The sequence below is a fragment of the Balaenoptera musculus genome, chromosome 6, assembly GCF_009873245.2.
Source record: "Balaenoptera musculus isolate JJ_BM4_2016_0621 chromosome 6, mBalMus1.pri.v3, whole genome shotgun sequence".
Classification (NCBI taxonomy): domain Eukaryota; kingdom Metazoa; phylum Chordata; class Mammalia; order Artiodactyla; family Balaenopteridae; genus Balaenoptera; species Balaenoptera musculus.
The window spans coordinates 79,489,808-79,503,464 of NC_045790.1; the positions used below are offsets into that span (position 1 = coordinate 79,489,808).

Genomic DNA, 13,657 nt, shown 5'->3' on the forward strand with positions numbered 1-13,657 from the left:
GGAGGGGAGGGAAAGGGGTCGTGAGGTAGGGGTGTCTGTGGTATTCACAATAGTTATTAGGTTGGGTAGTGAGGCCTTGGGGGCCAAAGAGATAAAATGAGAGGCTCTGTGTGTGTGGTAGCATCACCCCTAGGCACAGGCTGCAGCAACCTTCGGGGCTCACCTTGGTACAGGCCACCAGCTGGGAGGTGGACAGGGCACACTGTGTTGCTGCAGCAATAACCTGGGTCTGAAGCCCTGAGTCCTCTGTTCGCTGGGCCACACTCTTGGCCTTGAGGACCAAGGCAGCTGCAGCACTTGCCACGGCCTTGGCTAGTTGCATGAGCACCTCCTGTGAGAAAACAGCAGTCAGCATGGCCTGAGATCCAGCTTGGGATCCACGGACGCTTCTCAGAGGCATAAGCTGTTTCATTAGTCCCACCGACTCCAATCACAGAACAGTGTGTGCAGAAGCAACCAGAACCTACCCCAAGCCCCTGCCTCGAGCACCAAGTGGGACAGAACCCCCACCAAGGAACAAACCCACACCGAGAGAAACAGTGTCTACACCAAAGGGAGAAACGCATGAGGCGGATACACTCGGACGGCAATGGGGAGGGAGGGTGGGCCGCACTGTTACAATGGGGTGGAGGGAGGGGTCCCTCCCACCCGCAGCGTCTTTTCTCCATTTCTTCTCAATCTTGGTCGGAAGCAGTCACCCTGGAGTCTTGGGAACAAGTCCCTGTACTACCCTTCGGACCCCATTTTCTCAAGTCCTGCCTGTGCTGTGCCTCCCCAGCTCCCGTCATGTTCTGCTCCCCCAGGAGGCCAGGGGAGGGGGCAGAGCGAGTGTATGCGGCTCAGAGAGGACAAAGCTGGGAAGGCCCAGGCCAGAGGCCGTTACCGTGGGGGGATCGGGGGGAGATGGAACCCCAGCCCCTCTGGGCGCACAGATCTGCATGGGAAATCCAGGATGACAAGTCAGCTGAGGAGATGGGCATGGGGTGGGAAGGGGGAGCGAGAGGACAGCATCCTCCGGGTGTGTGGTCTAAAGGACTGGAAGTGGGGCTTCAAGATGCCCTCAAGTTGGGGTGAGGGCTACATATGGGGAAGACCGGGAAAGATGACAGGTGGCCAAAAACATATCACCAATAAGGGCCAAGGGTGAACTAACAGGTTAAGTTTGGATTCAGGGGTTCTGAATTCTTATCCCCAAAAAAGGGACTGGGGGTTCCCAGGGTCATCCCTGGAAACAGAGGTTCAGGTTGGCTCTGAGGGGTCAATTTACAGTAGCAGGACTGGAGCTGGATTCAGGACCAGAGGTTGCCTCCTAGAAGCTGGGGTTCTGGGGCTTGGGTAAGTCACCAACCTGGAAGTGGGGGTCAGTATCACTTTCCCCAATTTGCTGCAACAGCTCCCCACTGGCCTGGCCCACGTTCCCAGCTGCTTGCAGCAGGTTCTGACGGGGCTGTGGAGAGTGAACACCGGTCAGAAGCTGCCTAATCCCTGCCCACATGTCCACGCGTCCTACACACCCATGGGTCTCACACTTCCATCCTGCAACCTGGACCGCCCCCTTCTCCTTGGGCTCGAACCCTCCCCTCTCCCTAGAGCCAACCCCTGGCCCCTGACCTCGGCACTGGCCGGCTGGGCACTGCGCAGCAGTTCTGACACCGCCCCCGCCAGGCCCTTTGCTGCCTGCAGCAGGGGCCGGCCACTGCCACCTTCGTCCTCCAGCAGGGCAGCCAGCAGCTTCACGCCACGGGACATCTCCGTCAGGTTGGAGGAGATTGTGGTGACTGCACAGCCCACTGCGGTGTAGTCTGTCTCGGCAGGGTCCCCTGGCGGGAGAAGGAAGAAGAGGAGGCCAGTCACAGGCAGTTAGTCACACACACGTCCTGAGAGAGACGTACACACAAAGTCCCTTCCATGAGTCAAGGTGCGGTCACACCGAGCCAGTCACACTCATGCTTGCACGTGCTCGCCCTCCCCTCCACCACCGCACACAGAGGGCTGGGCATCCGGTCTACCTGCTGTCAGGTTCACCACGGAGGCAGTACCGGCTGTGATGGCGTCTACCTGGGAGTGGATTTCATGCTTTGATTCATCCATCTTGTTCTTACGCCAGGCTTTCGAGGCCTGAGAGGAAAGAGAAGAAAACCTCAGGATCTGCTCTGCTGCAGTTAACCCCAACCCTGTTCCTTGGAGTCCCAGCTTCAGCGCCATCGGCCTCTCCTCCATCCCATACTCACAGCATCCTGGCCCAGAGGGGGCAGAGTGTCAAAGTCATCCAGAGTGGCCTGGGCAGCCTGCACAGCCTGCATGCTGGAGTTGATGGTTCCAGTGAGCGCCTGCTGGGCTGACGTCTACGAGACAAAGAGAGAAGTAACAGGGAACATTTAGAGGAGAGAGAAGGTAAAAGAGAGCCTGAGGCCGAGAAGGAGACAAATAGGGACATGGGAAAGACTGCCGAACCCCTGGCTAGGCCCAGCCAAGGGGGGCTAGGCCCGGAATCACGGCGGCAGTGGGGGCACTCTTACCAAAGGAGGCATGTGTCCTCGGTGCATCTGGCCACTGGTAATCTGCTGCTGGGCAGGTGGCATGCTGCCCACCTGGAAATTTTCAGGACCAGAGGCTCCGGAGCGCATGATGGCAGGCAGGGCCACGGAGCCATGCTCCACCTTCCCCACCCGGTTACACTGCTGCTGAAGGACTGTTGACCTAGAGAGGGGACGTACGGGGAGCACTCCGAGGACCCCCTCCTGTCATCCCTTCCCGCCCCGCTCTACCGCCTCCGCACGTCCTATGGTCTGGGCGGTGCGTGAGGTCTCACCACAGCCTGCGACTGGTCAGAGGCATCCTAAGGACTCCCCACCTCCCACAGTCCTTGGGGTCATGCCTTGCCTTCCCTGCCCGAGGGATGGGGTCAGCCCAGTTCCCCTCGTACTTCTTGGGGGACACCGAGTCCTCCAGCATAGTAGACTCCTCGTCTCCCTCCAGCCCAAAGTGATCCTTGCTTTTTTTCTGTAGGGAGAAAAAAAGAACAAGAGTTAAAGAAGAGGGAAGTGGAAAAGGCAGCCTTCTCATTCTGCAGTCAGCCATCTTCCGGAACCTGGGTCCCCATTTCTAAAGGATCGGCTTGGGGACAAGGTAAGGGAGGAGAAGGAGAAGGTGGGGGTCAGGCAGTGCTCACCTTCTTAAGGATGATATCGATGTAGCCAGCAATGAGCTGTGCGATCTGCTCCCCCTCGGTTGTCTGCACCGAGTAGTAGCCATCTTGGTAGTCCCCGAAATCCTAGGGGGACAAGGTGGGGACTCAGTGGGAAAGCCTGAATCCACCCAGGATGGGAAAGGGTGGGGCGGAAGCCCAAGGTCGAGCTGATGAGGGGCGCTTCCCCACCCCGTGCCAACAGCCTCTAGGACAACAGCCTTTCTTCAACCTCCTATTTCATTTTCCTTGGAGGGAAATATTTTATTTCCGAGGAGTGCTCTTTATGCTGCATAGTTTCAGATGTGTGGCATTTAGGAAATCTCTCTTCTCTCACTCTGAATTGGGAGGACACATTTATCATTTATCATTAAGTGACCATAGTTAAGGATTAGTACTAGTATCCAAAATGGAAAAACCACCTTTACTAATTTCCCTTCTCAGTGGGCCACTTCCTCAAGGTGGGATCAGTTTTCAATTCATAATGCCAAAACATAAAGCTAGAGGAGGAAACTACTATAAGTAGCTGTTGCTGAAAGAGGGGAGGCTTATTTTTCTTTCTGTCACCTTTTTCTTCCCTCTCCCCAAGTTTCCTGTGATCTCAGCTTGCTGGTTACGGTTTTGTTCTGTTGATTTTTAAAAAATTGTTTCATTTAAGCTTCCCTCATTCTCCAGGAGAGTTTCCCCTCTATTCTAATCTCCACGTTCCTGCAATAGTTCCAAAGTTTTCCTTTTTTCTGGAGTTGCATTCAGTGCACCTATCCCTGAGCAGGGGCGTGGGGGAGACCTCTGTGGCTGTCCCTTCTCTGAAAACTCCAAAGCCCTTTCTCCCCCGAGACCCCAGCTCACCAGGGTGAAGCTCTTGGGAGAGGCAGCCCAGCGTTTGATGTTGGTGAGGTTCCATTCCTGGATCACCTCTTTAGTCTTCTCGTCCACTCGCATCACACACTCCTTAGTGATGCCCAGAAGCCTGGGCACCAACTTGTTTTTTCCTTTCATCTTTTCCTGTGGGGCAGAGGTTGTCATTGGTGTTGTTGGTCAGGGGATCAGATCCAGACCACAGTGGGGTGCTGAGGTGGGCAGGAGAGCTAAACCAGGGTGTCTATGGATGGACCCGGGACAAGGCTATGTTAGGATAAAGGGAAAGGGAAGGAAAATGCAGGGTAAGGAGGGAAGTGATGGTGGAGAACTGACAAAGGGGCAAGTTTTCACAAGGAAGAGAATGGGATTCTTGGGGAACAACGGGAAATGTGACTGGGGGCAGGGTTAGAGACTCAGAGAGGAAAGGGTAAGAGTGGAAATAAGGGCAGGCAGAGAGAAGAATCCGTAACCCACCTTGACCAGGAAGAAGGAGACGCCGTACGTCTTGAGGGAACGGGCTAGCTTCACGTAGCGTACCTTGGCCTCGATCTCACTCATCTGTCCACAGTTCTTGTGTGCCTTCGAGTATGAAATGGGGAAACATTTAGCAAAATGTGGGGAGGATGATATCGCAGATGAGGAGTTAAGTTGGGATGTGAACTATGATGGGAGAGCATTATGGGAACAGAGGAAAGGTTAGGGGATGCAGGCTATAAAAAATTAGAAGGTGAGGGGATGGGGCTGATAAAGGATATGCAGAAGCGATTATTCAAGAAGCCAGGGATACAGTTAAGGAACTTGCAGACATTCTGTAGAAGTGAATGGATGGTTAGGAAGTAGAAGGTCAAACACAAGGCCTTTTGGGCTGGGGATTCAAAGAGTGGGGATAACACCTTCCGTCTGTACGAAGATATATACTCTTCACAGTAATCTGGGCATACTATCTCGTTTGATTCCCCTATCAATCCTACTCAGGAAAGATAGTTATCCCATGTTAGAGGTAAAGAAAAGAAAACAAGATTACTGAACTGAGTTCCACAGCAGATGCAGTGTGCAGGTGGAGACCAGAAGCCCAGGTCTTCTGCTTTCTTGGTGCAGGAGGGGTGGGAGAACAGCTTGGAGGGTGGAAGCAGGGTAGGGGTGATGAGGAGGGGGCGGGGGTCCATTTAGTTAGTAGGATTAAGCAGCAAAGCTCCCGGGTCATCCCAAACACTTTCCCCATCCCCATTCACCTGGAAGATCTTACGCTCTCCCTTCTGCTTCACATATTCCTTGGGCAGGAAGTCCTTCAGGCTACACCAGAAAAGGGAGGGTCAGCATGTAGTGGACAGCATCAGGGCTATGTGGGCCATGGACTGTGGGCCTAGGGTTGTAAGGAAATGTCTAGGAGAGTATTATCTTTGGGGAGAAGGAAGACTCAAGGGACTAGAGTCTGGATCGTCCCTGAAATCGAGATGACTTAGTACTAACTCTTGAATACAGCCTGTGTCCCTCCTTACAGAGAAAGAGACTAAGGCAACTTGAGTTGGAGGCTCATTCCTTCAGGAAAAGAGGGTCGAGAGCACAATTTTAGGGAACCAAGAGCAGAAGGAGTTCACTAGAAGGATGACCATGCTTGTAGGAAGCTGAGAAAGCCACACCAAACTGTGTATATTCTGAGAAATACCAGTGGATGAGACCTGTGAGACTTTTGAAATCTGATGTTCCCTGTGACGAAAATGTAGTTTCCCTCTGGCTATTGCAGTACAATTCTTCAGAGCATCTCAGAAAAGTTACATGCTTACTTCAGAGGTAGGGGGCAGGGGCAGAGATTCTGGACTACATTTATATTCCACATGAGGCCAGGGAGGAGACAAATGGACGATGGAGGCTGCAAAGGTACCCATATGGGTCAGACCCTGGGACCTGAGAAGAGGAAATAGGGGAGAAGGTCTGGGATGGAGACAGGCCCATTGTGCTGGGGCCACAGTGGGAGGGAGTCCTGGGCCCTGACAGGGTATGGGATGAGGGTCACTCACTCGAGGAAACCAGCCTTGTGCTTCTGCTCATTGTGGGGCCCAAACTGGATCTGGCATTGGAAGCCAGCGAACTCACAGGCCTTGTCGAAGGAGACAGGGTGGGAGCCATTCAGGATGTCATCTCGTGCCTGCAGAGCACAGCGAAAGGAGGCGAATGTTGTCTGGGGTACAGAGATACCCCCACTGCGCTTCTGCCTCTCTCCCTACCACCCCATGCCAGGCAAGTCCTCTCCCTACCTGCACATAGAGAAGGTTCAGCTGGACAGGGTCCCGGGAGTCCACATTCTGGTCTGAGTAGAAGAACTTCCTCCGGAGCAGAAGCGTCTCGTGCTCCTCCACTCCCTGTTCCCTCAGCGTCCGGCCATGGTCCAGCCAGTTCACTGGGACACGGAGAGTCCCCTCAATGTCAAGCCCCTAGAGCCCCTGTGCCATCTAATCTCTGGCTGTTTGTTTCTTCATTTCCTACCCTCTCTCACTAATATGTTAAGTTCCGTGAGTGTAGGACTCTGTTTTACTACAGATGCATCCCCAGTGTTTAAACAGTGCCTTGCAAAAGCAAGTATTCAGTAAATAACACAGAAACGGCTGCCCCTGCCACCCTGCTTGTTTCGAATGCCCTCTTCTGTCCCTTTCTGCTTACGCTCGTCATCTGTGTGCAACTTCTGCTTTAGTTTCTCCATCTTCTTTTCATCTCGCAGCAGTGTCTTGTCCTTTCGTAAGGTCCCTGTCACCTCCTCCTTCTTCTCTTCCATGAGCTCTCGAACCAGTGAATATTCATCATGGTTGGTGATGCCTGGGGGAGGGGGTGGGTTGGCAGCATCCCAGGCACTGCAGCCAGGTCTTCCGGCAGAGCTGGGGCCTCCCCCTGAGCCTCCGGCCCCACGAGCCCCTTACCAATGCGGGCACAGATGGTCATGAGCATGTCAGTGACGGTCTTAGAGTCGTCCACCATGACAGTCTTCACAGTGCCATCCAGCATACGGATCTTCAAGGGCCTCTGTTTCTTCCTGTACTCCATGGTGTCCTATTGGGGCAGGAATAGGAGGCAGGGGCCCACTTTAAGCTAAAGGTATTACTTCCTTTTTAGGCAGCCAGAGGCAGGAGGAAAGTAGATTACTAAAAGGAAGACTATGGTGGCTCGCTCGAAAGCAGGGTATTATGACTGCCTGTAATAGAAAAAAAGCATGGGGGAGGTCAGAGACAACAGACGCGGGTGTTGAAAATAGGAAGTGGAAGGAGGGAAGTGATGGAAGAGGATATTGGTGGTCCTTGATGAAGTCATACTCACCCCATTTCGGAGCATGTAGTAATCCAAAGCTTTCCCGGCCTCCAGCCATATACCCTTTTTGGGGTCATCGTCTGACAGAAATAGCCCAAAGTCGCTGGCTAAAAGAGAGGATGGATCACCTCAGACTTATAAGGACCCCAGTGTGGCTGAATGGCTGCACCATTGCCCCTTATTATTTTCTCAGTGATCCGGGGCCTAAAGGGGAGGGAGGGAACCAAGGAGCACAGACCTGAGCGATGAGAAGCCTTGGGGGACAACAAAGTCATCCCCCAAGGCCAAGAGCCTGGGAATGAGAAGGGATCAAGGACTCCTGCCCCAGCCATCTGGGTAGTCAGACTCACGAGGGCCAGCCAGGGCCTCTGGGATCCGCTCACGGATGATGCGACAGGCGTCATACACCATGGTAGACGGCTCGAACTGCATCGTCTTCACCACATTCCCAATGCTGATCTTCAGCGAAAGTGCAACCATGGTGGCGGCTTCTCCTCTCCAGCCTGGCTATACCTGACCTATGGCATCAGGGCATTAGAATACACCCTTGTTGGAGGAGAGGAGGCCCCCCAGATGGAGCCCCAGGAAAGGGAGTCACCAAAACAGATAGCAGTGAAGTTGTTTTTGTTTTATATAATAATTTTAAAGAATGAAAGATGAGTTGCATCAGATGGATGTCTAAGGTGTCTAAGACATCTGAAGGAGAGGCTGGTCTGCAAGGTACAAAAGCAGGTCTGAAACGCAGTGTTACGCGAGGACACCGCCCCGCCCCCAGCACTGGAATCTGTGCCTCCCTTTTTTCTTCCAAGTGTTTCTCTCTTACCCTTGTCCCTGCTCACCTCCTTTCCCAGCCCCGCCTCTGCCCTGTTTTCATCCTTCCTGGTTCAGTCTTCTTCTCTCTTTGTCTCTTACTATACCCTGCTGGCTTCATCCTGTCTGGAATTTTCAGAGCTCTGCCCTGACTCATCATATGATCTTCCCTCTCACAGCTTTAGCCTCCTCCTCTGCAGAATGAAGACGTTATATTAGATAATCCCCAAGGGCTCTTGAGACCTGCAAACACTGTCTCTAGCTAGTCCAGCAGGGAGGCCAAACACTTGCTGTTCAATCCATCCAGGCCCACTTGTCTCAGCTTTCCTCTAACCTGACGTGCTAGGGGCCTCCCGGAGGAGCTTGGCCCATGTTTGGTTCCCCAGCAGTCAAGCTAGAATCATGATTTTCTAATCCGTAGGGATCTCCGAAGTGATCTAATCAACTCTTTAATTTTGCTGAAGGGGAATCAGAGTGTGTGTGTGTGTGTGTGTGTGTGTGTGTGTGTGTGTGTGTGTGTGTGTGTGTGTGTGTGTGTGTGTGTGTGTGTGTGTGTGTGTGTGTGTGTGTGTGTGTGTGTGTGTGTGTGTGTGTGTGTGTGTGTGTGTGTGTGTGTGTGTTTCAAAGCAGGTCAGAGAAAGAGCCCAGTCCTTCTAACTCAGTCCTTGCTCCTTCTAAGTCACCAAGTTACTACCCAGTTCTCACCGTAACTCCTCCTATGCTCTCTCATCTTCAGTTAGTCCTTCTGAAACTCTGCCCTCCATCTCAGCTGCCTCTCCTGACAGTATTTTCATTGCGGCCAGGGACACCAGTCTCACCCAGCCCTCCCGGCACCACCTCTCAGTGGAGGCGGCAGGCAGTGCAGAGTGTACCAGACCACAAGTCTGCCTGACAGCTGATGATGTGACCCAGCTCTGCACAGAGATTGGTGCCTCTTACCTAAGAGAGTGAGCAAATCCAGGCTGCCCATTGCCCTCTCTGCAAACTGCTAGCCCCAAAGGGGAGAAAGCAGACTAGAGAGAAGGCTGGAAGCAGAGGTGGGGGTGTTAGGAAACAGCAGCTGGGGACCAGGGAACTTGGCAAGGGGTATGTTTTTGGAGGGTGAAGAGATTAGGAGGGATTGAAAATCTAGGTAGAAACAGGAGGCGGGAGGCAGATGTGGGAAAGGTCTGGACCAGGGATCTGATAGACAATTTCTAACCTTATAAATAGTACAGAGTCTCAAAAAAGAAGCAGTCATAGCTCGTCCTCTATCTTTACTCCCAAGAGCGGACTCTCCCAGTCTCCCCACTACTAGGTCTCTACTCCCCTCCCCATTCCTGGAGCACCTCTCCCCATAGCTGGACAGACCTGGCTGTTGGGTCGCTGGAAGGTCTGCGAAGCTGAGGGCACACTGAAAAGACCTTAGACCCTAAGCTGAAATTGCATGTCTCCCCCCATTTCCTCCGGACATATGGACACCCCCTTCTTCCTCAAGCACGGAAACCTCTGGTGAGACCCCGATAAGGGAGTTGAGTCATGGCTACCCTCACTTTCAGGCTGGTCCTCAGTGGACATCCACATGGCTACAAGAGGGTGAGGGAGGAAAGGGAATTGAGCGAGTTGGGGGCGATGATAGCACAGAACCAGGCCCCTGGAAGTATGGGGAGAAGCTGTCCAATTCCTGTTCCGGACTGAGAACTTTGCTCCCCTTTCTATCATGTTTTATGGAACAGCAACAATGCCCCCCCCCTCTGTGTCCCCCTCCCAGAGAACTCCTCCTCCCTCAAGACATTCCTGAGATGCATTCCAGAGGAGTTGGGCAATTGGAGCGGGGGGGGGGGGGGGGGGGGGGGGGGGGGGGGATAGAGGACAGGAGGTCAAATCCCCAGCAAGGAATGGAATGTAAATGTACTGGGGGTAAGGAATTTGGGGTACATAGAGAATACAGTCAGAGCAGGTACCCACAAAGGGAGCTGCAGAAAGACAGGGAGTTACAGAGAGGGACAAAGGGAGACAGAAAGCTGAAGACAGAGTCAGAATGTAAGAGGGCTGGGGGAGTAACACTCAGTCTGTTACCAAATTTGGCCTCTGAGTCTGTAACCGCTGAGAGGGAGGGGAGGGTTGTGGGTGAGACTGACATATCCGGCCTCAGGCTGCTGGAGGCTCATTTAGGGCTGGACTGGGCAGCTGAAGGGCTGGACCTGACTTCCCCCAGCACAACCCTTCCCCACCTACATCCAGATCCATGCATATTCATTCTCCCTATGCACAGAGCCTATGTACCCCAGCCTATGCACAGAGCTCTTTCCCACAAAGCTACTTACACAGTCTCTACATACGCATTATCTCAAACACACAGCCCTACACAGATCCATCACAACCACGTCATCTTCCTATGGACTCCACCCCACGCACACAGCTGGGACGTACAAATACACCTCTATCGGCAAGCACACAGCACTCGGCCCCAACACCTCTCCTCCCGTTATACAGACATTCTCCTTCCATCCATCCAGCGAGCATTTTCGAGGGCGTGTTATGGGAAGGCCCTGGGCCAAACTCTCAGTGGCGGGTAAGCCCTAGCCTATGCCCTCAATGGGCTCCCAGTCAGCAGAGTGGATGAGCTACATACAAAGTTACAGAAGGCAGGATGTGGTAAGAACCAGGTGGTATGTGCTCATGGGAGAGATCCCTTTAGGTCAGGGAACGGGGACTAAAATGTCTTCACGAAGAGTGTCATTTGAAGTTAGAATTAAAAAAAATAAAAATAATAAAAAATAACAATGATCTATCTTTTATTGACTATATGTCAATTGCTTTGTGTACATAATTTCATTTAATCCTTACAGCAACCCTGCAAGGTAGGTGTCGTTATTTCCATTTTTACAGATTAGGAAACTGAGGCTCAAAGAAGTTAAACACTTGTTCAAGTGTTTAACTTGAACAAGTCACACAGCTAATAAGTCACACAAACTAATAAGTTGTGAAGCCAGGATCCAAACCCAGGTCTCTGACTCCGAAGCCCAAGCTCTCTCCACTATTCCAGCCAGCCGGAGATGAGTCAGGGGTGGCATTCCAGGCAGAGAGAATAGCATAAGCAAAGGTGGAGAAGCAGGAAATCACGGAGGGGCATTCAGGGAAGTGAGGAGGCAGTCTGGTTGAAGCACAGGGTACCTGCAAGTGAGCAGTGATGGGGAAGTCACGGTTAGGGCGGAAAGGCAGGGGAGAACTCAGCAGGAGTATGCGGAATTTCACCTACCGGAGGGCAACAGGAGGCAAAGGGAGGCTTTGATCAGAGAAGGGGCATAATCAGAACTAAACTTTAGGAAAATAACTCTGGCATCTACCTTGGAGATTGGTTATAAAGACACTGCATTAGCACAAGTGGGAGGTAATGAAGCCAGAGTTAGAATAGTGGAGAGCAGGACGTCACTCATTAGAAATTTTAAGAGGTAGAACTGACAGGACCTGATGACAGTCTGTCCTCAGAAACCAAGGCCCGAAGTCAGGCTGGGGTCCCATTGCTTCACGTCATCAGTAGGCACTCAGAGTGGCTGGGAGAGCTTGAGTTTAGGCAAGGAACTGGGAAAGGGGGAAAGAAAGGAGCAGGTGGAGCTGAGAATGTGAAGATGAGGCTGCAGTTAGGGGATGTGGTTAGCAGCCAGGTAGGGGCAGAAGGGATGGGGTTAGTGACTGTATCAGCCTGGAAATGGGGAAGACAAAGTGTAAAGAAAGACTGGGGAAGATAACAGTAGGAAAAATACGTCTATAGTTAGTCACTGGATCAGGCTGGGGGAAGAGGAAGAATAATTATGTGGATGGTGGCTAAGACAGGGAATGATGGAGTGAGGTCAGAGGCCAAGTCAGGCTGCAGGACGTCGAGAAGAGATGTGGTAAGTGGCTAAATTAGGCTACATTAGTGGGATGTGGGGGGAGAGCGAAGGGACGTTGGCAGTGTCTAAGTAAAGATGGAGTTGAGGGGAATGGGGTGCAGCCAGTGGCCGGGTCAGGCTGGGTAGGGGATAGTGTTGTGGTCAGTGGCAGGGTCAGGCTGGGAGTGAAATGGGGGTGTGGTCAGTGGCCTGGCTGGGCGTGGGATCAGCAAGATCCAGTTTCCTCTTTGGGTCTCATTTCCTCTTTTCTCTTGGGGGAGTGGGGGAAGGGGATCTATAACTGGACCAAGAAATTAAGGAGGCTTAGAATCAGGGAATGGCACATAGCAGGGACCATAAGGACTTGGCAGTAGTGTTGGACTGGTGGTGGGGTATTCAGCAGATGACCAGGAGGTATGCACTTGAATGAGTGGGTGAAAATGGTGGGAGAGTGCTTTAAAATGATGGGAAAGCTCAGATTTGCACGAGAGTAGGATGTGCGGATTCAGGGGTGGGAAGGGAGGCAGAATTCACACTGAGAACGGATGGTAAGGTGAACAACATGGGAGCATTAAAGGCAAGGGAAGTATTCTGTAAGTGGGTAGGCCTGAAGGGTGTGAAATGCAGGGCCAGGGAGGAGAGTTGGAGGGGAAGGCTTAATATCCAGGGAATGAGGGAAGAGGGAGGCAGTAGGGCTGAACTTTCAGAGGATTAAGCCATCCCCTTCTCCCATGGGAGCAGTTTCCTTGGTCTGCTTCCCCCTTAATCACCATCCCTTCTCCCCTAGGCAGTCCCCCACTTGTTACTAAGCCTTGTACACCTCCTGAGTCCCTAACCCTTTCCCACCTCCTATCTTGTAAACAACATGGTCCAGAAACCCCTGCCCCTCAACTGTGGTGGTCACAGCAAGAGCCCTAGGCTTAGACAGTAGAATGAAGCTGGAATCCCAGATGCTTGCAATTCTAGCTGAAGCCCAGAACCCCTGCCTGAAATTAGTTTGTCATTTCTCTGGGCCAAAGAAGCCCCCGTGACTACACAGGCATAAGAGCCCTCCCCGCAAAACAAGGGCATCTACTTACTGCCAATCTCTTAAATTTTACCTGCCCGAGGTCAACCACCCCGACCTCAACTACAACACCGAAAACTGCCTGAAATTCCTAACATTAACCCTGACCCTAATCTGTCTCCTGATTCCCAGTACTGGCTTTGACACTCATCCCTGTCTTAGCACACACCTGAACCCAATCCCTGATCCCTAATTTTGATCTAATTTTTACCTTTAGCACCAAATCCCGACCTTAACCCTAAATCTTGACCCCTAAACCTAAAGCTCATTTGTCACTTGATTCCTGATTCACCCCTTCCCTGTTTATCCCTAATACTGACTATGCCAACCTTCTCTAATCCCTAAAACTGGACTTCTAACCTAGTTCCTGTTGGTGACCCTTAACCTGACCCTGAACTCTAACTTTGACTTATGTTGGCTATCCTAGAAAACAAAATAATGCCCTTAATCCAAACTTCACCTACACAAAACGCACCTGACTCACACTAATAAGTCTAAATTTTAACCCCAGTTTTATAACTCCAAAAGCTAACCTTAACTCCTAAACCCAACTCCACCTAATCCGCAACTCACCCAATGTGT

General features: G+C 52.1%; 1 protein-coding gene across 4 annotated transcripts in view; it reads right to left on the bottom strand.

Annotated features, from left to right (window-relative positions):
• TLN1 (talin 1) overlaps nt 1-13,657 on the bottom strand; it is a 31,976-nt gene that overhangs the window by 17,654 nt on the left and 665 nt on the right. For 2 of the 4 annotated variants that reach the window (XM_036855044.1, XM_036855045.1), the window contains exons 2-19: nt 7,696-7,863; nt 7,355-7,452; nt 6,961-7,090; nt 6,707-6,859; nt 6,304-6,446; nt 6,067-6,194; nt 5,281-5,341; nt 4,523-4,627; nt 4,037-4,192; nt 3,173-3,274; nt 2,927-3,003; nt 2,520-2,700; nt 2,232-2,345; nt 2,010-2,118; nt 1,612-1,820; nt 1,349-1,447; nt 884-934; nt 164-331 (exon numbers count right to left, since the gene is read on the bottom strand). In XM_036855044.1, the coding sequence (XP_036710939.1) occupies nt 164-331; nt 884-934; nt 1,349-1,447; nt 1,612-1,820; nt 2,010-2,118; nt 2,232-2,345; nt 2,520-2,700; nt 2,927-3,003; nt 3,173-3,274; nt 4,037-4,192; nt 4,523-4,627; nt 5,281-5,341; nt 6,067-6,194; nt 6,304-6,446; nt 6,707-6,859; nt 6,961-7,090; nt 7,355-7,452; nt 7,696-7,825 (2,214 nt within the window). In that variant the 5' untranslated portion in view covers nt 7,826-7,863. The remainder of the gene's footprint in view (nt 1-163; nt 332-883; nt 935-1,348; nt 1,448-1,611; nt 1,821-2,009; nt 2,119-2,231; nt 2,346-2,519; nt 2,701-2,926; nt 3,004-3,172; nt 3,275-4,036; nt 4,193-4,522; nt 4,628-5,280; nt 5,342-6,066; nt 6,195-6,303; nt 6,447-6,706; nt 6,860-6,960; nt 7,091-7,354; nt 7,453-7,695; nt 7,864-13,657) is intronic. The other 2 variants (XM_036855047.1, XM_036855046.1) reach the window with 1 other exon arrangement.